Raw genomic sequence first — 27,827 nt, 5'->3', positions numbered from 1 at the left:
CCATAATGTAAATGAGCCATCAGCTTTGTGTTATCGTTAAGGCTGAAGGAAGGCATTGTCAGTAATTAAGAATAACCGCTTCCAAAGCATTTTAAGAATCTCTATCCCATGAGATGTTGTTGCAAGTGTGGGAAATGTAAAGGTCTGTCACTTGCTTTATTTTATCCACAATGATTTGAAGCACAAACGACAGAAGTTACTCCTTGGGTTTTGGAAGGGAAATTAAGTGATACTCATGACAAACAAGCTTTGCTCAAGAGTACTTGATAATGCACCATTATGTATATCATTCAACCAACTATTGTAATGTTATTTACTTTAATTCGTGCAACCTTTAAGAATGCAGACAGACTTCCAACCTAACTGGCTTAGCAGATTTAGTGATGTATATCAACTTGCTAAACACACATGCTTCAAGTATGTGCAAATCTCACTATCTGGTCATGCAATGCATCACTGCTCTTGGTGCCAGGATTAAAATCAGGATTAGGTTCATGATAGCTGCACAGGATCTCCTTTATTTAAATTTCATGGGATTTCTCAGAATTACATGTAAAAGTAAATACCACACTAAGAAGCCTGCCAAACAGCATAACATACTATTTTAAAGAGATTTTAAATTCATGTCTTATCCCAAATTATCTTGTTTGATGGCTTTTGAAACGACGTGGACTCGGCACCCTTTTTCACAAGTTAATTAAATCATATTACTGCCTTCATCTTCGGGAGAATATAGAGACTACATCTATTGCTGTATTGCTTCAGCATATGGTAAAATATAATTTCTTTCCCCTTTGCTGTCCTTTTTAACCAAAGGAAAGAACAATGGGGTGATGGAGAAATTAGCAATACCAGAAAATACATTAGCAATGGAATAGTGTTCCAGTTCTCAATCTATCCCATCATTTTCAGCCCCTCCAAAACAGGATAACAGGTATGTATTCTCAGCTTGGTGTTAATTACCCTGGAATTAATGAAGACCAGGAAATAGTGCAGTAAGATTAAAGGGCATTGGTGTTCAGACAAAGGACAGGTAAAATGCATACCATCCTCGACTGCAGAAATAATTCCATAGACAGGTTTTGTATAATAATTTTGGATAATAATTTGAAATCTGGAGATGTGTGCGATTGCAAAGGGTAAAGGTGTGAGATTCGCATCTAGACTGGTATGTCAGTGCAGGCTTTGGCTGCATGTTTCCATGGAAAAGAATGTCAGGAATGTCAGTAGATGGGAGACAACAATGTCACATGATTTAAAAATAAGGATTTTAGCTTTTCTGTGTACCGAAGGTCAAGCTAAGTTTCTTGTTTTTAAACATGATGGCTTATCTCCTGTTTGAACAGAAGCTTTATCCAGATAACAGCTAATGCCTGCCAGTGGGTTCTTTGAACTGCCTATTAAGGAGCTTCAACATTGTCATCTTCATCATGGATTTGTCATCGGCATCAACTGCAGTGTTGGTGCCTATCTCTGCCGTGGCAAGACTTATTCGCCATGAGGATGCGTAAATTCCATTTCTGACTCGGGGCTGCCCATAGACAGCACCTGTAGCCAGCCATAGGCGAGCAAACACAAAAGCCTATACACATGTATAGGTTTGGATTTTTGTCTTTGTGCTATGACTCCCGAGGTTTTATTCCCAGCCATGGCTAACTTCAAAGGTGAGTGTGTGAACCAGGTCCTTGGCCTCCCCTAGGGTGACTCAGCCTTAAATGAGCTCCAGATTATGTTTTTGCATCTGGCAATATGTTCAGGAGCTAAATGCCAATGTCTGCTAGCCATGACAGGTCTCAATTGAAGGAGCTTAGACTGCAGTGGTTTATTTACTATGTAGTCCATAGTTGGAGTTTTATTTCTACAGCCACACTGGCTTTTCTTTACTTTTTTAATTTTTTCAGGCCTGTTGATGTTCTGATGCGTTTGATGGTAGACAAGTGTGAGGAATGTCAAAGCCAGGAGATGCGGATGGTTGGTTCTCGAATGAGGTGTTTATTCTGGATGGTGACAGCACAATCCCAGAAGGGGAATCAGGAGGTACATTCTTCAGGTCTTGGTTGATGGTTCCTTCTGAATGTGGTGTGTATACATTAGCACTCGGAGACAAAAACAGCAGGGCTTAATGCTGGCCATGTCACCCCCTCGTGGGTTGTGCCAACCTTCATAGGAATAAGCCTACAGCACTGGCCCCAACAGACTGTGTAGGCTGCATGGGGGGTCTTTTTTTCTCTGTGTGTGATTGGTTCTCCCATGATGTAATTATGCTGTGTGGCCTTCCTCTGTAGATGTGAAATAGTTAATGTTTATTTCAATGTTAATACGTTATTAAGTGTTAACTAAATGTTTGAGCTGTAAATTACATGTAAATGTAATTAAATCGAGGTCTATATGTTGGTAGGGGTACACATACCTTGATAGGTCTGGGTTAATAGATCTGGTAGGGAGTACGTGACGAGCTAAAGGTTGGGCAGCTCTGGGCGAGCAAGCTGGGAGGGGGGGGAATGTGCCCCACCCATCCCACAGACTAGCGGAGCATCCGGCAAACTCACAAATATCCATGGAAATCTCTAATGGATATTTTCCTGTGGTGGGATTTCCCGGCCTGCCAATAAACTTGCCATTTACATATAATCAGCACCCCAAATCTTGTTTGGTGTATTAGTAATGCGTTCCACTTTTGCAGAGGTTTGGTTATTTCAGTGTATGTATCTATGTTTATGACAGTGCATTTTGTTTGAAAGATCAGGCATGAAAACAAAATTGAAGGAAGTCTTCCTGCAAATTGGTTTCTTTGCTGAAACATTGCTGTAAATATACATTTTATATCCCGATTAAATATTTATGGTCATTGATGGGAGTTGGCTTATTATAGTTTCATGTGGAAACAATATCGGCATGGAGATGATTGTTACTATTGGGATACTGAACGAAATCAAAGCGTTTCCCCTTTAAATGTTTTCGAAAATCACCAAAAATGTATATAGCTCTTGCTAGAGTTCCTTAATGACACACAACATTTCCTCTTGTTCTGTCCTGCCATGTACTACTTATTTATTGTCAACCAACATAGCTAATTAATATGAAACAAATTAAGTAAGGATAATATACAGACCATGAATTGGTGTACCAAGAGTATTGTCAAAGTTCATTAGCAAAGTCAAGGGTTGTGAACGCATCCGTGGCTATGCTATGAAATGTACGTGCCCTTTTGTCATGTTACCTTTGTAAAATAACTCTGGATTTCTTTTATTTTAAATGAGTGATAACTTTATTATGTTTTATGAGACAGCTTTGTTTACGCTTAAGGTAATTGTGTACCACTGAGTACGCCTTACTCAGACTGTTAGGATTATATTTAGAAAATATTCCGTCTGCGGGCACGGGCCAAGCACAGGAAAGGGTGGTAAGGAAGTCCCGAGAGATTGTTGGGGTTTTCTTGGTTACAAAGCAGACAAAATACACATGGCAAGACTCCTGAGTAAAGACATGATGGTGCAAGTGTGGTCTTCGAGGTTAGGTCACGTGTTGAGCATATATTCTCTCAAGCATCAGTAGATGCATGTAATAGTGTGTGGCAAAAGCTCGAAAGACGATCTGCTAGATACTAATGGTCCAACCCGGAAAAGACCACATTCACATTACAAGTGGCTGAGAAAACCATCGTGTTAATGTGATGATGCAGACATATTTTTGCTTAATAATAGAGTTTTTTTTGCGTTTAGATTGTCTAAATATAAATGTGTCATTCAACCCGCCACTGCCCGACACAGCCAATTAGTAAGGTTTGTCATGTAAAAAAGACATGCCAATTCGTTACTAGTCAGCACACCAGTGTGTTGGAGAGTGAACCCACAATGTTTACAATTCGAGTACGACGTTTCGCCGGGAATTACAACCAGCCTCATCAGCCAGATGTGTGGAGACATCCTCTTCCTGTATCGGTCTTACATTTATGCCTGTCACCTGATGAGGCTGGTTGTAATTACCTTTGAAATGTTGTACTCGAATTGTAAATGTTGTGGGTTCACTCTTTATGTGTATAAAGAGTCGGTGTGCTGAATTAGTAACGAAGTGGCATGTTTTGTTTACGTGACAAACCTTACTCATTGGTTGCGTCGGGTGGTGGGTTTTACGACACATCTATATTTACGCGATCTTCAAAAAATAACCTGTATTACGGATGATATTGGTCGTGAAAGCCTCCGTGTTATATTGTTGGTTGCATGCTGAAGTGTATGACGTGTGTTTCTCCACAGCTGGCACACTTTGGCTTGTGGTATTCCAACAAACAGCAGCAGTTGCGATGGGTCGACTTGGAGAAGCCTCTTCGGAAGCAGCTGGACAAGTTTGCCCAGGAGGCTTTGCTGCACTTTGGAGTCCTGTTCTATGTACCCAGCGAGATCCAACTGCAGCAAGAGGTCACCAGGTATGCTCTTGTGTTTGGGTCCTTTCTGCCATTTTACACATGGCTAGAGGTATGCGAAAGCTCGTCTCCAACCACGAAAGGGTGGAAAAAAAACATCGACCTAAATATTAATTCGATATTCAACCATTGTCCATCTAATGAATTGTTATTGATTAGGAATAATAATAATTTGCACTTTTAAAGCACCTTTCACCCGGAGGTCACAAGGCGCTGAAATATCTCACTGGAGCAGCCATCGTATATGTAAACCTGTATGTTCTTATACTTTGAGCCAGATTTTTTTTTATGTGAAAAATACCAATACAGTAATATAAGAAAATGCATGTAACACAAGTTAGCGTAAAGTGGTTATTTTACTTTTTTATAGCCAATTTAGACTATTGGACAAAAGACCGATATCTAGAATAGTTAGGAATGCATGTTTATAAGAAACTGTATCAACAAGTAGCCCCAGTGAATATACTATGAACTTTTCAGATATTTGGGAGTAATATTTTTAGACAAACCACCACATACATTCTCCACTACACCAAAGTTACTGGAGGTGCTCAAGAGCATAGGAGCAGACTGGATGGGGCAGACAGCTGATCGAGTCATTGCGCATGTGTTGAGACAGCAGTAATGAGTCACAGAGAGTCACAACCAAGAATTGTGGAAATATAAGTAACATAGGAATGCTCACTATATATGCCTGCTACTGTTAACATCTGTGTGGAGGGAATGAGGGAGGGAATATTTGATGAAGCGGGAGAAAAATAATGAAAGGTGGAGGCCAAAGGGTCAAGTTAGCCATCCGTTGTGATGACAAAGCCCTTCTGGCCAGTTTTGAAGAGGGGCCTACAGAAGGAGCTCATTGTAAATGTAAAAAAATGAAAAGTGATTTTGGAATGAGAATCAATGTACAGAACATTTAATTACTTAAAACCACACAGCAAGGTGAAAATAAGTGAAATACTGCGCTGGTACGAGAAACAGGACAAGTATCTGCCAAATACTCTGAAAGAAGATAACAGTTGATTTAAGGAGATTAGCGTTAGGATTATCATGGAGAAAGCTTGATTTGAGCAAACACCAGTTGATGCTGTGAAGACAGATGAGCACAAATTAAAGGAGAGACTTATAAAGATCCAACTTTGGAGTGTAGTATCATATTTGGCTGCGACATGGGCATTCAGAAGAAGAATTGAATGTTTTGGGATATGAGTGTGGTGTTGAATGCAAACAATAAAAAAAAATAAAGTTACAGAGTGCTAAAGTGGGTCTAATTCCAAAAATACAGAGAAGGCTTAAGACATAGTAGCCAAGAAGACATCATTCCACAAAGGATTTTAAATATCCTGAGAATCCGCATAATAAATTGTGGTCAACAATAACTTGACATGCCATCAGTACAAAAAGTAATGTCCATAATGCATTACATCATAAGTGCAAATCTGCTTGTGCAGTGAACTGTGTTTGCTCATGTGGTCTTTACTCCCACCCCAGACTCCCACACCCCATTTTTTCCTGTATGTGGGGTGGATAATTGGTCTCATATCCCTCCTTTTAGATTCAGTTATGTCTGCCATGAAGACAGATTGTGTTGTGACATATTCAACGTATGAAACGGTTCATCATTTTTGTGGGTGGTCTAGCGTATTCTGCTTTTGGCTTATTGAATAATCCATACTAGAAACAGATGTGTGCCGCATCCCTTGGCCTGTTCGGTATGAGAAAAAAATATTCGTATGTCTCCCACTTCTTGTTACCGTAAAATGCATTGCTTAACACGTCCATGCTTAATGTTACCCACCTCTAACCCAAGGGTCCTGTCAGGTCAAAGTAATTTATTGATGGAAATTCCATATTCGTATAGCAGGGGCCAAACCACTGTTGCATTTCCCACAAAGTTGTACTGATTCTGTCCACCCCGGAGGGATGATTGGCTCAGTCAACCCCCCCCCCCCCCCCACCAAGTAGAGGGTTTGAATATGCAACCTTCTCATTGCGAGCCACTCTACTCTTCCTGTGAGCCACCCAAACCGAAGAGCTAAAGATGCCTCCGGGTTTATTATTGCAATATTTGTTCGCCTTATAAAGTAAGCGCAGTGCATTTCGTGAATGTTTGGCACACACTTTTTAAAGAGCAGCATGATGGCCACGGTCAGGCGAGCCGCCCGCATGCCTCGCGTGCTATTCCTGCTGCGCGGCGGGTGCCTGACGTTCTTGTCTGCCCTGCTGGAGCCCACCGTGCTCGCTCGCCTGGAATGTCTGCGGCTGCCCTGCTGCAGTAGCAGCAGCAGCTGCGAATCCATCTCTTCCATCACTCATCCGCTTCCAGCAGAATTATTGTTTATAAGTTTCTGCCCCCCCCCCCCCGAACCCGTTTCCAAGGGAGAGAAGTAGCAACAATCACCTGTGTGAAATTAAAGTGGACAGGCGTTTGTGTGTGTGTTAGGTGTTTGTGAGGTGTTTATAATAACATGCATGTTCCATAGTGTAGCGGTTAGTGTGCTGCGCTATGAGCCTGTCACTGCCAATACCAGTGACGATTATCTGAACCTGTCCTGGGCCTCCCCTAGGTGGAATCGGCCTCAAATTAGTACCTGGTGCCATGTGTAAACATTGCCACTCGGGAGACAAAAGCGTGGTGCTGTCCACCTACCCCCTCGCGTGCCGTGCCGGCCTTCATAGGTGTACGCTAACATTACTTGCCCCAACAGTCTGTTACAGGCTATACGGAATATCTTTAGTATTTATAATATCTTTAGTGTTTATAATATCTTTAGTGTTTGTAATATCTATAGTGTTTGTAATATCTTTAGTGTTTATAATATCTTTAGTGTTTGTAATATCTTTAGTGTTTGTAATATCTTTTGACAAGAGGTCTTTGTTACAGGTAAAAAAAAAGGCATTTAGTTTACACATACCTTGGGTCTTGTGATATAGTCATAATCCAACTTCATGATTGATTGTTGATGTAATTAGTTCAATACAGGATCTGTTTCTATAGGCTCATCGTTGGTGGTCAGAGGTCAGCATGTTTCAAACTTGTATATTTATTTTTATTCAGGGTATTTTTACTACATTGCTCTGCCCAGATTTTGTTTAGGTGTGTTATTGTGCAAACATTTACAAAGCAAATACTTTGACTGGTACAGAAAGTTTGCAATGAGAACGTTTTGGTGGGTTGGCTGGCATGACCTCATTTAACCCTAAATATTACAGGGAGTAAACTTGTCTTGTTCAACTTTGACATGCAAATATTTAGTTTATAGGTACCCTCCGCTCCTTCCCATAGTTGCAAATGAGTGTGACATTTTGACTGTGATTGAACGGATGAACAATACAAGTATTTCCAGGTGCGTTTTCACCAACTTTTTCAGTATCTGTCAGAGGTGGGACAAAGTCATTGTTATGCAAGTCCAAGTCGAGTCGCAAGTCATCAAATTCATGACTCGAGTCTGACTCGAGTCCAAGTCACATGACTCGAGTCCACATCTCATAGGTGGGACAAAGTCATTGTTATGCAAGTCCAAGTCGAGTCGCAAGTCATCAAATTCATGACTCGAGTCTGACTCGAGTCCAAGTCACATGACTCGAGTCCACACCTCTGGTATCTGTTATGCAGTTAAAACTTAGTCATGTCATGAATCATTGGCATTAGTAGGTGCTAGATTCTCTGTCTCATTTGTTAAAATAATGTATATTCGGTCAGATCTGTGAACTTTAAAAACGTAAATGACATTTAACACAACATTTGTCACATGCCAGCTACCCATCCAGTGTTTTTTTTTTATTGCCTGTGAATATTTAAAGAAATTATAAAAGCCACAGGAAAACCGAATTGTCTGGATTATAATAAGTCTGTTATAATAAAAGGCTCCGTACGGAATGTCTTTACTCTTGAAACATTGTTTAAACATTCCAATGACTTCCTGAACACTGAGCAGCCACAACGAAATTACTTGAAGCTGACTTTAAAAAGTAACATTCCATATGCGGAAATGTACCGTACATTTTCATAATAATGGAATGTTTTCATAGTGTTTTCAATCGCACTATGGTATAATTTATTGGCTATGCATCAAAAATGTGACACTGGATTGTTGTCTTTAAGTTCATATAAAAGACATTTTCTAATGTTTAAATGAACTAATTTAGACAAATATTTTAGTTACTGAAGAGTAATGTTCCACTTGTTAAGAAATTACTGCCAATCGTTTTTAGTACGAAAAAGTCAAAGACATGATTTTACCTGAAGATATGGAGTTAATTTCCCTTGTCATAATGATACTTTATGGCTTCAAATCGTAAAACATGAAACAGAAAAATGTGTATTTCATGCATTTTTTTAAAAACAGCTCTGAAGAAGGTTGTATAAAGTCACATCTTTCAACCAGCATCAACAAAGAGCATCTTGATGTTAACATCAAAGCCTCTCCTGCAGTTGTTGACATTCCACGCACTTTCAGATAGCCTTTCCCTTTACGCTATACACCTTAAAGTGTGTCGCGTTATTAAAAAAAGCACGAGAAGGCAAAACACAAATCCACATTTTCGAAGCATAATAATCCTTCAACTTGGTGCATGCTCCTGCAAGATACATGGTTCACACGCCAAACCCCTTGAAACTGGCACGTGGAGGTTGTTATTATTTAGGCGCTGTGCAGGGGTCAGCCTATTTTCATCAGATGATTGGATGCTATTATCTGCTGAAACATTCATGGCTCACTCTACTTAAAACAAAAAAGCAGCCTGGGGCCGAATGAAAGGCCGGGAATGTGAACGATGTGTTGTGTGCATGGCTGCTCAAGCTGGCGAGCAAGGTATTCTATTTGAGGCTTTGTCGGCAGGTAATACAGTGATGATGGATGAAGAGGCCCCATTAAAAGTGCACCCTTTCTCTGGGGTGCGATCCTGCTTTAGCAAGGGATTAGTTTCTAAACGCAATATTTTTTTCCCATTTGGCTGGTAGACTGGAGTAGGCACGTGACTAGCTAGGGGTTTTCTTGGATGTGCTGTGCCGATTGTAGATAATATTTCCCATGTCACCGATCTGGACAGACCCAGCTGAAATTAAGCCCTGGCTGTAGGTATCTGGCTAATGGAACAAGGCTTCCTTTTGATTATACAATGTGGACTTACGATAGCAGATTTTTTTTGAAATAAAACTCTTTTTTTGTTATCATAAAAAGCCTGCACAATGAACCGTCGTAGTTTTACATCCAAATTTTAAAATGGGAAAGAAACTATGCATAATCTTAGGATGAGCATTTTTACAAGACTCGCGCAATATCATTGTGGAAGTTTAAATAAATTGTGGTTGAGTAAACCTGTGCTCATGGAGTCTAGTATTTGTTTTTGCCAATCTCTAGTTGGCCTTACATTTGGTTTTGCTATAATAATTAGGTGTGTAATGATGCATACATCAAAAGCATACTATCAAATGTTGCAAAATTATTATTAAAATAATATACATATATATGCAAAGTATACATACTGGATAATTGAGTGAACAAACTACAAATTTGACAAGAGTTAAACACTACAAATAATATGCAAAATATTTAGAGGTAATATTTGTTTTTAATTGCCGATCGCTGGTTTGAGGGTGAGGAGGGGGGAGAGAGAATTCACGATCAGAATCTATTTCTACTGGAAGTTAATTGTTACATGCCTCCAAGGACCAGAACATGGATGGATAAATATATATTTTAGACCCAAATTATGCATGCATTAATTTCTTGTCCTCTCCCATTATCAAAATTATATGCAGAATGTGTTAAATGATGCTCCAGTGTTATGTTGATACTGAACGGTGGACCAACACAGCACAGGCACACCTGCGATGTGATGGAGACAATGGGATGGATGCAACACGACAATACAATGTGGTCGAATGTCATTGAAAATAAAATATACTATTGATGAGACTGTACAGAAAGAGAGTATAACAGAGAGGACAGCACAAGGGAAGATGAGATAGTTTGTAAATACAGTACTTTAAAGAAGCAATACAGTACAGATGAAAGTACACAAAAATACGGTGTGAAAGAGGAAACTGAGTAAAAAAGGCTTAGTCCAGACCAGTCGGTGCACGACAAGGTGGTGCAAACGAGGCGGAATACAAAGAAGAAGCACTTGCTAATTCTCACCTCAACTCGATATAAGTGAAATTAGTTTATTTTCTAGAATTATGATTAATGCTTTAATCAAGTTGTAAAATGTGTTTTTTTATGGATGATATTGGTCGCGAAAGCCTACGTGTTAAGTAATTCGATCCCATTCAACATAATGGTAAAAAAAATAAACAATTTAATTGCCACACTTGATGCCATGCATTGGATCACCATGAGATTGAATCATTCTGGCCAGATGCTCAATATAAATACCAATCACTTATCCTTTATGGCCAACTTAAACAATATATTAGTTGCAGTTGTACATACTTTGTATTCCATTTGTCAGAAAAAAAGGGCTATTAAAGTCAGTGTTCTTACTATCCTAAATTGCATTTACCCTACTTGGACTTATAGACAGTTAAATAAGAATATGTATCACCGATTACTGCCACACTTTACATGTGAAGGGTTCACATCCTCCATTGTTGGTTTCATTTTAAGAAAATACTTTCATGTGTAAAGACAATGCTTTCCACATCGTCACACAGCATAGTTTTTAATAATAATATTTGTTTTAATCCCAGCCTGTATTTGGCTTCATGCAACTCTGCACGAATGGAATTCAATATGGCAATTGCAATGACGTGTAATCCAATTAAGCTGTGCTTAGGGAGTACTGTGGGGCCCGCTGGTCTGCCTTGTCCTAAATACATTGGCCTTGCTATGAACATAGCACACCTGGCGTTTACACCAGTTACGTGAGGATAGCGCTACATTCAAATTAAGGGATTCAGAAAATGCAAGCCTGAGCATCACGTTGACCCTCTGGATTGGTTGTGAACTGGGATCACAATCGGGGGTTAGATGTTTGACAATGCTTGCTGGAAGCGCATGGGGCAGCTCCTCTAAGAACAGCGCTTGTGAGCAGGGCTGTTATTGGAGATGGAATGCCACTGTCATGCACCCATCACAAAGTGCTGCACTTGTAAATTGTTGGAATTAAGCAATGCTCATGTTGGATGCAGATATGTGTGCTTGCTAACAGTATATACTACTCTGAAAAAGAACGAATACTGCACTGCATCTGTTGTCTCTGACTTTATTTGTGCTGCACATGTTAAGTAAACTTTGTTTTAAGAAAGTGATTAACTTGACGAAAGGTATGCTTTCAAAGATATCTGTCCTTATAAGACATGAATGGCCCTCTCTTTATTTTTAAAGGCAGCCCGTGTGAACTTATATAGACTATATTATAATTATCTGGAATGCAGTATGCTGTGGTAATTAATAGTAATAGCCAGTGATAATTACAGTGTAATACATTTGCTCACAGTATATCTTTAGAAATACTGAGAAGTCACTTTATAAAACTTTTAAATAAGCCTAGGATGGCATGCAGTGTGCTCCTCAAAGTAGACCCATAAGCACATGGAGTTGAATGTCAGGAACTAAAATCACCTCTGTTAGAGAAATATTTCACACCATGAAAGCCTTAAACTTGGACTCTCTTCTGTATTCTAGAAAGATGCAACATCTGTTTAAAAAAAAACCCTGCTGTGGTTAACAAGAAGAGATTTGTTATTGTTGAGAAATTGGTAAACATCAAGGGGTACATTAGAAAGTGCCTAGCCTGGTTGATAAATTTGAGAACTATTGTCCGTAACAAAAATGTAGTTGTATTGGATGCAAGACCATTGCAACAACATGTCCTAAAGATTGTCAATAGGCTACAAGTTGGCAACTGGTCAGGAAACCTTAACCTTGTGGACCAACACGGAAAAGCACACAAGGAATGGAATGCGTCACAGTTCTGGGATGCTGGAATGGAGATGGAGACCAAGCCACCAGCTTCACAGAATTTTTCTCAGAGGGATGTGTTCTTGGCAGCAACAGGGGATTCTATGCATGCACATTGACTGCCATAAATGTTTTGAAGCAACCATGAATGTATGGGTTGCTTTTTTGTTTAAATGCCCTTTTTCAGATTAGAGAAAATCCAGTAAGCTGAAAGCAGCTTGAAGCCATTAGTTTCATTATTCGCTGTTATTGGAGGGGGTTTTTGAATGCCTAGTTTGTGTTCTAAATCTGAGGTATAGAATTAGCCGTACAATCATTTCTTTATTTATCCAGGGAAGCGTCTTTGAGTCTTAAGACTTCTCTCTGGAAAGGACATGCATTGATATGTTTCAAATATTTTTAAATACCTATTTTGCATCTGAGAGGATATTGGAGTACATGCATAAATCCACACATGAGGGAATTTCACTTCAAAGTCTACACGGATGGGTTAACAACCCACTTCCTGTCCTGTTATTTCCTCAGCCCGGCAGGGTTAGGATTTTCACAAGTCTGTGATCCACCATCCCCGGTCTCCGGAGTTCTTGATTGCTGGTGTATGCTACCCTTCCTGACTGTAATGCATGACTGGTTCACTCAGAGCCATTATACTGTGGTTTATGTTGGCCAAAAATCTTAGCCTACTGCTGGCATTAACAAAAAATTCACGATCATGCAAACAGCACTGTTGTGATGGTAATGACAATGAGTCCAAGCTCCACCTGTGTGCGTGTGTGAAGCATTTCCCAGGACAACCACTTCCTCAGAACTTGTTTGACAGATCAACACAGTGAAAATGTTTATTCATCTTACAAGCCTTTACATTATTCTGTAATTTTAGTCTTTTTTGTGGGACGTGAAAATGTAGCTTTTTAAAACTAGTTTTTGGTTTATGTTTTTGTCATTAACCTATAACCTGTAGGTGTGTGTTTGAGTACTGCATTAGATATGAATGTTATTTATTTAGACGTAGAAGCTGCATTGATTCTTATGACTATCAGCAGGGCCCTGTATGGATGTTTGGCAATTTTGTATTGTGGACAGTTTAAATTATGAAACTTATAGTACCAAACAAAACAATTACTAAAGGCAATACCATTGACACATTAATACAGAAGTGTTCATAAATTCTTTTATTTCCTTGCCATCTGGCCATCTCACAGCCTAATTTGTGGGTTTTGTGATCCATCAACATTACTACATTGCAGTAGATTTGAATTATATTTAAATATTGTTCTTCATGAGACTGGCACATACGTATCACCAACCAGGACCTACCAATCATTCTGTGCCCAGTGCAACTTCCAGAGCTGGGTCCAATGGTCCTCTAAACGAAACTCTACCCTTTTTGTATTCTTCCACTATGAAAGAGTCTGGCTTCAAGAAAGGCATTACAATAATACCATCCCTGTATTTCGTAAAACGTATGCACACACACAGATACATCTTGGAGAAATTGCAGTAACATCTTATTGTATTATTGATTGCTCACAGATACCAATATTACCTCCAGCTGAAGAAGGATATCATTGAAGGAAAGCTGCCATGCAGCGTGGAACAAAGTGTCCGGCTGGCCAGTCTCGCCGTGCAGGGTAAGCCAGCAATTAATCTAATTTAAATCGAATCTAGTCCAGGCTAACTTAAGCCATTGCTTATATACCAAAGCTTTGTGGTTTTTCTCTTGGGCTCTGAAAACAACTCCAGCGCTCTTAGAATTGAATATAGGTCGATTAAATTATTGTTGCCTTGTGTTAATCGATCATTATGAGTGTGATCTTGTATCACTTCAACGTGGCACTGCCTTGACTTGGCGATGAACATGGAAGAATTTGTAGGCCTGAATAGCTATACTGGATATGGGCACAGATGCCAGTCAGGTACTCGGAGAGAGGTGAGACAGTGTGCTTCTTTTATCAAATCTGTCAAGCGGTCCCCATGACCATCGCAACTAATCCGTGTATGTATGTTTAATTTCTTTCGCACCGTACATAGCGAACCGTGCAAATTGGAGGTGGCCTCCAGTATCCAACAGCTCTCGATCCACCAACGTTTTGTCTTGAGTTAACACAATGTTTTTCCATATGCCTTTAGTCTGCCTCTGGGCCAGAAGTATAGAGAGTTGATGATGTGGAACATATTTTTTTACAATTGGTATACATGAGGGCCCAAATCTTACGTTCTTTTTCATGACCAGACGATGAGTTATAAATTGTTGTTTCATCTTCAGCAACAGAGTTATGATTTTACAATATTGTATTTGAATTGTAAATGCATTTTTATTCTTCACTTGATTTCCAGTTATATTTGTCATTGTTAAGACTGTTCTTGTTTTAGAATGTCATCACCTGCAGTAAGGCTGTCATCACCTGCAGTAAGGCTGTACTACTTCAATACTTTAATTTCCCTGTCATGATGTGAATATTTATCCTTTCCCCCTAGCTGATTTTGGCGACTATGACCAGTACCAATCCCAAGAATTTCTTAGAGACTACATCTTGTTTCCAATGGTATGTATCGTTCCTCAATCACAGTGTTCAATATGCATACAAACACTCGCATTTTCTGATGTTAAGCAGTGCACAATGGCTGTTTTCTTTAGGATATAAGAGACAATTTTAATGTATCAACTATGAACAACCTGCACTTTAAACCAATTATTTAGTGACTGTGGTATAGTTGATGCACAAGCACAAAGAACAAAAACTCAACACATTTGCCAATGGCACGGCTTTAAAAGGAATAGGTATAATAGGGCACCTTTCCAGTAGTCATTCCTCATAGCTTAGATCTATATTTTATTAAGATATAAGAGTAACAAAGTAGGGCCATTGCAAAAAAACTTTACCAACTATATATATATTTTCTTTTTAATGCAGTGTTATTGATTAATGTGAGTATTTGTGCTTGAAATTCATTTACAATACCTATGTGACTTTACCGAAAGAACCAAAGAGTTTGGATTCCTGCAGTCACGAAAGCTTCAAATCAAGATTGAAATTAATTTGTTTCAAAACACATAAGTAACGTGAGTGTTGCAATCACTGCAGTTCTACTACTGCGTAGGTGATCATAGTTGTGCTCTATAGCTCTCCGATGTGTTTTCGGGTTTCACTGCTTGTTGTTCGGCACATACTTAAGACGCTGCCACAACGTGGAGTGAAACGGCAGACATGCTGAACAACACGTGCCTCAACCCAAAACCACATCGGAGAGGCGCTGAAATTTGTAGTCTTTCAGTTTGGATTGCATCATGTTGTATCTTACTCAGGTGTGGGCACAGGATGACAGCCTACAGGAAGAGATGACGGTTAAAGTGGCTATACAGCATCAAAACCTCAGGTAACCATGCACCTTTCTACCTAAGATACATATGTATGTTGAACTTTTGTTGCACCGTACGTAGCCAACCGTGATAATCAGAGGTGGGTGGAAAGGACAACACCTAATTCCGCCAGTGCAATTACTAACTGCTTTGGCAAGGTGCATGATAAGGAACCAATAATAGGTGAAAGGCATAGATACAATAGTTGAGTCACATGGCCTTTTGGGATTGACTTCCCCTCGAGATAGCATGTTCACCTGTCGTGCTTGTTGCAGAGTTTCGCGGTTTGAATAATTCTAAGGGTGTATTAACCGTAAGAATATGCGCCGTCTTCTTGACACTGGACGTTAAATATCCCGTGACGTCATTCACAAGAGGAGACCATTGTGTGCTGGCGTCTTGTACCAAATTTGCCAAAAAATTTAATAGACCCGCAAATCACTCAATTGGAATATAAATAGCATTCAGTGGCCTGTATTATGAGACCTTGGTGAGGCTTTCCCCTGTAAACAAGCGTCATAACATCCAGTTTCTTTATTGCCTCGTTGGTTAATTGCCGCTGCAGGAAACATGGAAACCCTTGTTGCATCACTGCACCCTCCCCTGGATTTTAGCTTGTTGTGATAGGGTCAATAAACCAGCGTTTTCATGTGGCCTGTGAGTGGAAGAACAAATATTTACTCGTGCAGTCAGCGTGTGCCCACGGGCATAGTTCTGTGCGCATAATGTGGGTTATTGAAGCTTTTGTCCACATTGCAGTGTCGCACCCACAAGTCGTACTGCTTTCAACCTCTGACTCTGTTTTGGCCATCTACTCAGGACACGATATGGACCTTTCAATTTAGTGTAATGAATACTTTACAATTTACTCATCCTAATGTTCGCAAAGAGGTTTCACAGCGTATACACATCAGTCTTTACAAAACTTACTTTAATGTAAGTTGATTCTATTCAATTTGCTACAGCAAAAGGCCAAAAACCTGAGTGCAGCTTGGAAATTTCCAAGGTCGCAGATGCAGTTAATATGAGTAGATGGCAAGCTATTCCTTGTTATAGTAGCGTCACTTAAAAGTTACCTTCATATCAAAGATGTTGAAGTTCTTTTGCACCGTACGTAGCCAGCTGTGCTAATCGGAGGTGCAGAGGAATCGTGAGTCACGTTCTACGTCTCGTCGTGTAACGGTTTTCACACTTGCGTCGAAATTATTTTGCTCCACGTTTATTTATACTGTGGCACTGTCTTACGATGCTGTTTTAAATTTAGTAAATACATCTAAATAAGGCTAATGGTGCTTTACATAGGGTGGAATTTAGACGCTAATTGGATTTAGAGCCCAGTACTCCCCATGCTATGCGAGTCGTGTGTGTAGCTCCTGGCAGCAAGTATAATGTCACTATACTACTTTTCAAAAGTGTTCCTTGTCAGGTGATAATGATCTATCCCACGCATTCGGCATATGTATCTTCACGAGTTAAAGTGTCTCTATTCCCAGGTAATTGATACAACTATTGTAATACCATAAATGTTAACATAAAGAAAGCTTAATTATTCACACAGTGGTCAGTCACCAACATGGTCCGAACATAGACACGAGAACACCGTTCCAGTGCCCAGCACTCAGGGAACACAACCAACGCATAAAACATAGTGCCTGCTCATTAAATTAAGACTGTATACACGTGCTGTATACACCCACGTGACCTGCCCAGGGCCATGTTCCTCCGCTCTCCAGATAATCAATAAAATTGTTGTATATGTCATAAACTTTATTATAAAAAGCTTATTTTTTCCTATGAATAATTTATAAAAAAATTAACTTATTCTTGTTACGTTTGATCAATTGCTCATGTACAACTCTGCAACATGCATGCGTTCTTTATACTTACGTCACTGTTTTTTCAGCAAAGTGCATGAATAAAGTATCGTTCGGCATGTACAATGCGTGTTTTCATCGGTCATTCAGATAAAGAGACAGTTAGTTGCATATGATATACAAAGCCTTCATTAACTCGTCACATGCATAAATATATTGAATATCTGGCAAAGTAAAAACATTAAATTAATAACAAAAAAATATTTAACCTTTTTAAAACATCTATAGGTACGATTTATTTTAATGGTGTGACACTTTTATGAGTTCAGAAATCGTGTGATTTTAACCTTTATATGTTTAATAAAGCCTTTGGTTTGTGAGAACTTGGATTGAAATGTCTTTTCATTATTTTAATGTTTCTCTGTATGATATCCACTGGATGCCCTGTGCAAAATGCTGCAAGCTAATACATGTTTTTTATGGTTATTATTAAGTTTCTATATATTGGTGATATCAGCAGTGCATATTGGTATTACAGAAAAAGATCTTCGGCTTGCGAAAATCTACTGCAAACATATTAAAGCATTTAATTTGTAGGAGATAATAATTGTCGAAATTAAAGCCTGTCTCGGTAAGCAGCATCAGCGGTCTCCACCAATCTGGCAATGAAGGGAAGGACCTAAGAGAAGATTTGTGGGACACTGTTAGGGCAGACCTTGGGGGTCATCTGTCTATTTTGCAGCATCGGTGGCATCTGGCAGAAGGGAGAAAGCGTTTGCAAGGTGTGATGGCATCAGAGGCCCTTGGCCATGATGACATCTTGATCTTGAATTTAAGTATTGTTTATATCGGTGAATTGTTTTTTAATTCAACACCAACATATTTGTGCGCTTTTCTTCTTCTAGGGGCCTGATAGCAGAACAAGCTGAACTTGTCTACATCCGAGAGGTGGAGAAGCTTGACGGATTTGGCCATGAGAGTTTCCCCGCCAAGGTGAGCCTCCTTTACATTGTTGAGACTCGTATAGCTACGCTAACTTCAATTTCTCTGTGATAGAGGAACAAATGATTCTGTTTGAGGGTGCTAATTAAGCTGTTTGAAAACCACACGTTGCTTCCTTTCACACGACGGCCGTTTGGGGAACCATCAATGAAACCCGCGTGGTGTTGTTCGCGCTGTATGGGTATGCGGAGGCGTGGTTTGCGGTTTCAAGCGAGGGTGTGCCAAGATTATAGGCACAACTGTGCAGTGTGGAAAATGGGGATGGGCCTATGAAAATGGGTCATTCAATGCACTCATGCACACACACAACACCCTGCGCTGGAATGGTCTTGCCACGACTCCAATTAAGCTTGCTGTGCCGTATCATGTAGAAGCATGTGGCAGTGTGCGCATTGACTCATTGAAACGTGACCTCTTGCTCCTTGTCACACCTAAATGTCACCCTCAACTCGTGGTCTCTCAGTTGAGGCTGTGTTCTGTTTTAACGTTATACAGGTTCACCAGTTTGGCCATGTCTGTATTTCAGTCACAGTTATTGATCATGGTTGCGCCATTTTATGAAACAATATTCTGTCAGCAGTTAATTTCATAACTGTTTTTACTGTTTCACACTTAAGTGGTGTCTTTTTCTGTAATAAGGTGTATTTTTTGTTAAACACATGATCATTTACAAACTCTGGCACACAAGGGAAGAAATATGGGTATTTCTCCTCACCATATCTTCTTACAATATTCCATTGTAAATATATGCAATTGTGACATTTTCAGTGTTTGGTTGACATAAAAATGCTGTAATCATCAATGCAAGCCATTTCTAATCCCTGCATTATTTGAAATACTTATGTATATTAAAAAAAACACAGACTAATTTGAGTTTGTTTTAAACTTATGATTACAAACTATTATGGGTTTATTTGTGTATGCTGTTTTTTTCTGTGTAGGAGAGTACGGGAACTGACCTTACCATAGGCACAGCTTTCCAAGGAATATTTGTGAAGTACAAAAGTGAAAAAGCTCCAGCCCTATACAAGTAAGCAGTTGAGCTCATTCTTCACAATTACTTGTTGTGCGTCGTCATTCAGAATATACAAAATGCCTGTAATCAGTTTTTGGTTTTGTGAAAATATCCATGCAATGACATTTATTGTTTATTCGTTCCGAATATTGTTCATGCAACTTTTAACGGACGATAATTTACGTTGATGTTGTTAGTCTTCACTGTGCAAGAGAATTTTTATCTGGAACGTATAAATGTGGGTGACTGAGGAGCTTGTATTAAAAACTAAGCGAGCCATATAGTAATGCTCGCATGTGTATGTTGTTTCAGATGGAGCGATATCACAAACGTTACTCACAATAAGGCCTTTGTTGGACTGGAGCTTATGAATAAGGAGGAAACGGTGCAGTTTCAAACAGTGGGTTGCTAACCGATACCCGGTCACTGTTTCTTGTGAATGAACACTATTGATTTACATCACTTTTTATGTTTTTGCATTTTTGGTTTATAATGTTCTCATTTGTACTGATTTTTTGTTTGTTTCATTTTGTAGGATGATATTGAAATGGCAAAGTACGTTTGGCGAATGTTTTCACTCAAGCACAAATTTTTCAGGCTGAACAAGAGTTTGATGGAGTAAGTGTGCAGCTGTAGACTATTGGGCTTCCAAAATGTTTTCTTGCTTTCCATTTCCATCTTATTATTTTAGCTTAATTTCTGAACGCGTTTCAATCTCATCAGCTGCACTTGCAATATGCCAAGCTCTTTCATTCTCATCATTGAATTTGTTGTTTGTGTCTATTGATGAAGAGCATGATCTTATGACGTGCAAACTCTACGGCCTGTTGTTGGCTACTTACGGTGTGAAGGAAGTTCAACATACAAGCACATAGAAGCATCACCAGAATTTTTGCTGATTAGAATGTATATTTTAAGCCAGTTTTTTTACTCTACAAGCAATGCATTGTTTAATGGAAGTTATTTCTTCTCGAAATTGATCTTTGAATATTAACATTTGTGAATCAAAATTGGCTAGGTGTCGTCTCTATTCTTATATGAACATTAATAGTTTTGGGTGTTCTAAAACATGTTGATGTTGTCTTTGGTTAAAATGGCATTGGATGACATTTACTTATTGGGATTTCCAATAACTAGTACGTTACGTGTCAGTAATTTTATTGTTATTTTGTTGACTGTTAATTGTAAAATGTTTTAGCGCCGAGTTAGTTTTTAAGATACATTTTGCTTGCACTTCATCTCAAAAGTTTACAATGAATAGCAGTTGTAGGAGCAGTCTTTGAGAGTAGCAATAGATCAAGAATGTTCCCCTCTTGGTGTAATAACTTCTGTGTAAGATAGAATATCACCATGGAAGTCTGTCTCCTTTATGACAGTTAGTAATCTTGTCTTTTGTAGGTTACATTCTTTACATTTGAAAATGCAATGTGAACCATTGTGGTGCACTGCACGTGCGCGCTTTCAGCGTATGCGTTACTGTTTGAGAATGTGGAGATTGTGGCTGTGTAACATAGCACAGGCACCTTCTGTCAGACACAGCTCAGACATCATTAATCCTCTTTATTGCAAATGCTATTTCCCTATCAGTGGGCTAGTTAAGTATTGGGATCGTGCTAGACAATCTCTAAATGAAAACACAATTGAAACTCCAGTAAATAAAGAATTGTATAAATAATAAGATAGGAAACAAGTGTTTTTTGGAAGGTTCGCAACAGCAATACTATCATGTCCTCTGGCTACAATGATGCAACACTTTTTGAAAATTGGTGGGGCATGATGCGTCTCTGTGAACCGTTGATGTCCGTGTCGGTGTTGGCCTCTGATGGTGGTTTTTCTACATTCGTGTTGGCACCCATGTTGGTTCATATTTTCGACAATTGCATTCTTTCCTCCTGTGAGGCTCTGTGACTCTGCTCCACTGCATCTTCGGAACACATTCTTTGTTATCCGCTTTCCTTCTTGCTGTACATCCTTCGCTGGTGTCTGCTCCACTGTTCTCTCCTCCTGTGCCTACAGTACTGGGTCATGTAACAATCATCTGCTAAAGGATGGGAGGCGGAAATTGGCTGTGTTCTCTACCTACATGTAAGCTTTACTATCCCTCCATTTCTCTTAACATTGCATATAACCTGACGACTGCTAACTGCTGCTTCTTCTGTCCCTTATCCATTCTGGTGATTTTTTTTTTAAATCTTGTTTTATGGTTCCAGGTTCTCTGCTTTTAAATACTGTACTTAATGTTGCGTACTCGTGCTACAGCATGCCTCTTGACAATGGCATCGGACGCGTTTTGTACAACTTATTAAATTATCTACCTCTTAGCGTCAGCATTTTAAACAAATTTGATGAAAATCAAATGAAAAGTATTTTTTTCTGTGTTGCTTTATTTTTATTACCTTGCTATATCTGATGGAATATCAGCTCTGAAATACACAGCTTAATGATTGCACGTTTTTCAATTGATTACTTTAACCACTTTGCTTAACTCAAGCACCTTGTGTAAAGTTGGGCTCATTGCCAACTCAGTTTCACAGAGGCATTGGTTACTGGACCTCTGAATGGTGAATCTTTACTTGCATTCGCCCATTCTCAGCCAAGTGCTTGTACAAACCAGCTGGAATTCCCAATTCACAAATCATGGTGCATTGTATTGTGTCTGTTTATAAGCAGAGACAATTACAAACCAGATGGCTCATTCTTAAAGTTGAAACCCATACTCAATAAAAAGACAAACTGATCCATCAAGGAGTATGTTAGTGCTACATTAGATTCATACTCAGTGATGTTGACTCAAATGAACGTCTTTATTCATGGTTCTGGTTCTACTCGTGATATTTTCACTCATGCTCTTTGAAATTTGTGGTCATATTTCTATGATTGCAGCCTCAAGGGTTACGAATGTAATCAACCCAACCCAAGTGGTTAACTGGCAACATTTTTGTTTTCAGAGTTAGCCATAGGCAACTCAAATTAAAACTACGTTTGTGCAGAAAAAAAGCTCATTTTGCATTAGTCATTGCTTTGTCAAAGCCAAATTATATATTTTTTTTATTTCATGGCTCCCTGTTGCTGGTTGTATTGATTATTAGTTTGTTACCATCAAATACCTCTTGTATCTTTGGTTATCATTCTAAATCCTAGCTTTCTGTTTTATATTGATTGGATATTTTACAGTGAACAAGTTTGTGTTTTCATAATTTACCCACAATAAAAAAAAGTTCCCGCCCAGCACAATCTGTGGAGTTGAACTGCGGTTTCATAAAAAAAAGTCTTTCCTAAAGCTCAGTGTTGCTGTCCTAAATATGTTTACGGGTTGTGATTTACTATTTATTGTATGTTGCCTATTCTCTGATTGACCTTTGTATCTTTGTAGGCAAACACAGAATACTTCTCCTACGCTTATCAGGAGAAGGTCGACGCTCACGCGTTCATCCATGGTACGTTGCTTGGAGAGCAAAAGTTACGTTTTTTGTGAGCTACAAGATAAACAAGTTTCTGGTTTCTCACATGTGATGCCAGATATACTTCATGGAGATATTTTTTTTTAATCGACGCGACTCTTGTTTATTAAACAGTGCGCTTCTCTTTGAAATCTCGATAGTTTCATATTTTTGTTTATTCAGTAATACAAATAAGCATGTGGGTATCCTCCATTGCTATGACATCCCATCCTCAACCATCAACTCTCTACTAGTGGATGAAGGGCCTGCTCAACCTGGTGCCATTGCTCACAGACTTGCAATGTGCGATAATCCCCCTCGCTCCTGTACATGAGCTCATAATCTCAGCACTCTATTCGCATGGCTGGTGGTTGTTTTTGAATGTTTCTTCATATGCCTGCGTATTTGTCACCAGTGTCGTCCATTGGCCATCATCCATCTTAACTATGTGTCTCTGCCTCAGGTCGCATACTTCACCATCGGTATGCCATCACTAGCTTGCCTCTGTTCTCTAGTCCACGTGCTCCTCTTCCTGTCTCACCGTGTCATTGCCAGCATGTATTGCTTTTTGTATTTTCTTCGGCTTTTGCTCAGTTTTTCTTTGTAAGTCTACATTTTTACATTCAATAAGTTGCAGCAGGTAAAATGCGTTGGTTAAAAAAAGCATTCATTTTTTGCACTTTGACGTAATTTGGTACGCTTTAAAGGCATCTGTTTTATTCAACAGCAGAGGCAGCAGCCGTACATCATGCCTCCCATGCAGATGCAGTACAATGAACCATACACAGAAACTCACATGTCTTCACAAGGTATTTTTATTTTTTCTTCCAGTGCAACTTTATGCAAAACAATGACTATATTCAAACATAAATGTTTTCTAAATGGAATAGAAATGCTTAGTAATTACATTTTCATAGTAATTTCAGATGTCGTGTTTTTTTACTTTCACCCATGTTACACGGTAAACGAGAAGCTATATTCTACAGCATTGCCAATGAAAGCCTTCTTAATCCACTTGCATTAATTGTCATTTTAAAATATATTGAATGGTCATTTCAACATAATGTTGTATTGCACACATGCTTGCTTTTTTATCTTGATCGTCCTAACATGGCCCGACTATTCTGTGCACGTTTGCACTCTTGTGTTGGAGAGCACTTGTGTGTTCTTATCCCAGTCTTACATTTGGAAATGGTTTCTGTGCTCCCTGATCTGAATACATTTTTTTAAATCTTTAATTTGACAACAAACTTCAGTTAAATATATTTGACACTCTAATGCAAACCTGTGTTATGAGTTTAAACAGCTTAGTCTAACTGTTCCGGGGTTTTCCCCTCTTCTGACTACAGACAGCATCTACCCGGGGCAGCAAGATAACTTCTTCTACCGCTCCGAGACCAGCCTGGATCGATACCCCCTGGAATATGCAGGGCAGCAGGTGTCCAACGGCAAGGTTCCCAATGGCAGTGTCTATAGTGCTCCCAGCCTCAACTCCCTCAACAATCACTCACAGGCAAGACATCTGTCTATTTTGTGTGTCCCCTTCCCCCAATGCATGTACAGCCCCTTTTTTGTCAATCCACTATTGGGTGAGGACCTCCCCACCTGAAATGCTTCATCGCTGGTCGGTGTGGGTCCGCGAAGTCGGGGAACATAGGCGTGCGCTGTACCATAGAAGTATAGTACAGCACTAATAGTAATACAGTTTATAACGTACATTTTCACAAAAAGGCAAAACAATTTCCAGTCGCGACTCGGGAGCGAACTTTCCGCAACTACCCACAAAGTAGCGAAGCCTTGCAACTACCTATGCCAACCTGCTGTGCATAGTGGTGGTCACTCTTCCAAGCACTTCATAGGCTCACCCATCCTTAGCTGTTGAACCTTATGAGATTAGCCACTTCCTGAGTTGTATGGTCATCGACTCCCTAATTTTTATGTTAAGTAAATAAATCAAAGGGACGTGTTCAGCAATGTATAATGCTAGGTAGGATAAATACGTGCATAAGTGCATATTGGTCTACAGCTCTGCAGGTGATGGGAAAACAACTGCATATAGTTAAATGGCAGGTTTTGTTGAGAAATAAGTTAGTCTTTTGTCAGTCAACTTCTGGATCAAGACGTCCCTACGGTGTGTGACTCACTTCACTTGTCAGGACACTTTGGTGAAGGGGGGCCCAGAAATAGTTCAGATACTGCTATAAATGTGGCCGGGAGTCAATCTCGGGTCACAATTAACTAACCACTTGTTAAGACTTCAAAATAATTCTTGGAACAAGCTTAGGGTTATTAAAAGTTAAGTTTCCATACTCACAGCTGACTATGTTTGCAGTGTCAATAGCCAGGCTTTTGCTCTACATTTAAATGAATGATTAAATAGCTTTGCGAGCCAATTGTGATTAATCATGTTGGCCACGCCTGACATCTGTGCGCACAACCCAGTCCTGCAAGTTTGGTTAATTTAAAATGGAGAACTTTCTCTTTGATGACATCTATACGCAGCATCGCTAAGGTATGCTGACCCCCACCCACCCCACAGCCCAACCCCCCCCCCCATTCGGCAGGAATTCACATTCTGCAGTGTTTTGCAAAGCAGTATAAACGAGCTCCATCATGTTCTCAGTATGGCTATAGATGCTTTATATTATATCACCATCGTCATCATCATCATCACCACTGCCCATATGCTGGGAATTACACTGGGCAGTTTAATACAGAGTCATTTAGCTCCAGCAAGTATTTATGATGCCATCCTCTTCTAATTTTGTAAACAAGAATCATGCTCCACATACATCCATGGCATTGCACATGGTGACTCACTTGTACATTTTCATTAGCTATTACATGTAGGTACACAGTAGCAGCCCAAGTTTGCCGTTTGGTTTATCCCAGTAGCGCTATTTGGTGGCAGGTCATGGATTAAAACCTGTAAATCCTGAAATAAACAGCAATAGCACTGATCACACGGCAATTCAGAAACAACCTTTTATCCACTGCTGTATGAGGGCATCCCCACACCCACACTGCGGTTGTGGGATTTTTTGTTGTTGACAACACTTCTACCACACTGGTCAATGCAGGTTGTTGAAGGCGGGAAGTATAGTTCACTACAACAATGTAACTCCGCAGTAACCTAAAACACCCGCAATCACCAAGCACCATCCAAACTCAATATTACTTCGCTTTTGAGATCTAGCCTTATTGGGCAGACTCCATGTGATCTAGTCATAGGCTTGATCCATTTTATAATTTCTAAATTACTCTGATGTTGTAATCCATACTCGCAGGGTTTTCTGCAACAACAACAGCAACAGATGCAGCAGCAACAGCAGCAACCATCACCAATCTCGTCCAACCTGAGCATCCCGGGCAGCGAGGTTCTGCTCATGCGGCCCGACTACGTGCCTAGCCACCGGCACAGCGCCATCATCGTGCCATCGTACCGACCCACGCCGGACTACGAGACGGTCATGCGGCAGTTCCAGCGCTCCGCAGCCTACCGCATGGAGCGGCACAGCCAGTCGCTGCGTAGCCTCAACCTGGGCAGCGCGCATGCGTACGCGCAGCCCGAGGGCCTGGTGTACAGCCAGCCGGAGATTCGTGCCGACCACCACGGGCAGTACCCTCAGCAGCAGCAGCAACAGCAGCAGCACCACCACTACCCTCTGCAGGTTAAGAATAACTCTGTGAACACGGTAGCTCTTTTGAAAGTATGACTTTGTTATATAGGTGTTGAAAGTATTGCAACAGAACGGTCCTAAGTTTCTATACTTTATGCCAATGTTATTCTTTAAACATTATTTCGCCAATTGTTGTCAGATATTTTTTGAAAATGAACTTGTTTATTTTACTTTAAGTTGAGGTTAAACTTATCAGTCGATTTACGTGTACGTATGATCCTCTACCTCTGTCCCACCATCACCATCGCAGATGAATTACAGTCACCCGATGCAGCCGACATACTTGGGCACTGGCGGTCACCCGTGCTCCTACAACACACCGGCAGCCAGCGCCATATCACACACGGTCAGCACGCCCGAGCTGACGCAGGAGGCCCACCCTGCCACCGCGCCGCCGCCGCCGCCACCGCCACCGGCGGCACTACCTCCCTCTGGGCCCCCTACCCAGCATCTGGTGCCAACCTTGCAGCAGCAGCAGCAGAGCTATGGGAACCCTGCAGGCCGTATGCTGCGCGGTCTCCTCTCCTCTCAGTCACAGCGGCACCCGCAGCAGCCTCCGCCTATGGCGGCATCGGGGCCACCGCCTCCGTACCCACGGCCGCGCCCGGCTGCCAGCACACCCGACCTGGTTGCCCACCAGCGCGTGTGCAGCAGCAACCCGGACCTGGTGAGCCGGCGCGTGCTGCACTCCGTGCAGACCTTCCAGGTGAGCGGTGCTGTGTGAAGCGGTCAGTCGGCAGAACAGCGTCATTTATTCCATCGGGGCTCTTGACATAGCAATGTTTACCCGATTTTTGACATTAAAACAAAAAATGTGAAAATAAGGTCAAGATATGAATTGTTGGATCGTGTGCTTTACTTAAAATGTATCTGATGGTATGATGTCATAAGAAATTACGTCACTTATGTTACATCTCTTCTGTTATTTTTCGACAAAGGTGGTGTCATGTGACATCGGTTGACGAGTCAATTTCCTGGCCATTCTTTTACAGTAACTACAGTTCGTGTGTAGTATCTTCTTTCTCCAGCAAACAATCCCTGTTTTCAATGCTAACTTTACACTGCAGTATCTGTACATGACTGTCTACCAGTGTGCACGGTTTTTTCAGTGATGATCTGCCACCTTTACATGTTTGTGCAGTGGATGGATAAGTGATAACTTTTCAATTGCTACCTTGTAAATTTGTT

General features: G+C 40.2%; 1 protein-coding gene across 2 annotated transcripts in view; it reads left to right on the top strand.

Moving 5' to 3' along the window:
• Positions 1-27,827, top strand: part of LOC144941839 (tyrosine-protein phosphatase non-receptor type 14-like) — a 59,982-nt gene that overhangs the window by 13,576 nt on the left and 18,579 nt on the right. The window contains exons 3-16 of one of the 2 annotated variants that reach the window (XM_078868324.1): positions 4,257-4,426; positions 13,861-13,958; positions 14,806-14,873; positions 15,635-15,705; positions 18,408-18,495; positions 19,446-19,534; positions 19,832-19,919; positions 20,055-20,137; positions 21,536-21,604; positions 22,893-22,956; positions 23,687-23,768; positions 24,309-24,472; positions 26,247-26,630; positions 26,890-27,345. In XM_078868324.1, the coding sequence (XP_078724450.1) occupies positions 4,257-4,426; positions 13,861-13,958; positions 14,806-14,873; positions 15,635-15,705; positions 18,408-18,495; positions 19,446-19,534; positions 19,832-19,919; positions 20,055-20,137; positions 21,536-21,604; positions 22,893-22,956; positions 23,687-23,768; positions 24,309-24,472; positions 26,247-26,630; positions 26,890-27,345 (1,974 nt within the window). The remainder of the gene's footprint in view (positions 1-4,256; positions 4,427-13,860; positions 13,959-14,805; positions 14,874-15,634; positions 15,706-18,407; positions 18,496-19,445; positions 19,535-19,831; positions 19,920-20,054; positions 20,138-21,535; positions 21,605-22,892; positions 22,957-23,686; positions 23,769-24,308; positions 24,473-26,246; positions 26,631-26,889; positions 27,346-27,827) is intronic. The other variant, XM_078868325.1, reaches the window with a different exon arrangement.

The sequence above is a fragment of the Lampetra fluviatilis genome, chromosome 25 (assembly GCF_964198595.1).
Source record: "Lampetra fluviatilis chromosome 25, kcLamFluv1.1, whole genome shotgun sequence".
NCBI classification, from domain to species: domain Eukaryota; kingdom Metazoa; phylum Chordata; class Hyperoartia; order Petromyzontiformes; family Petromyzontidae; genus Lampetra; species Lampetra fluviatilis.
Note: the sequence above shows the minus strand (reverse complement) of the source record. Positions and strands in the feature narration are given on the sequence as shown.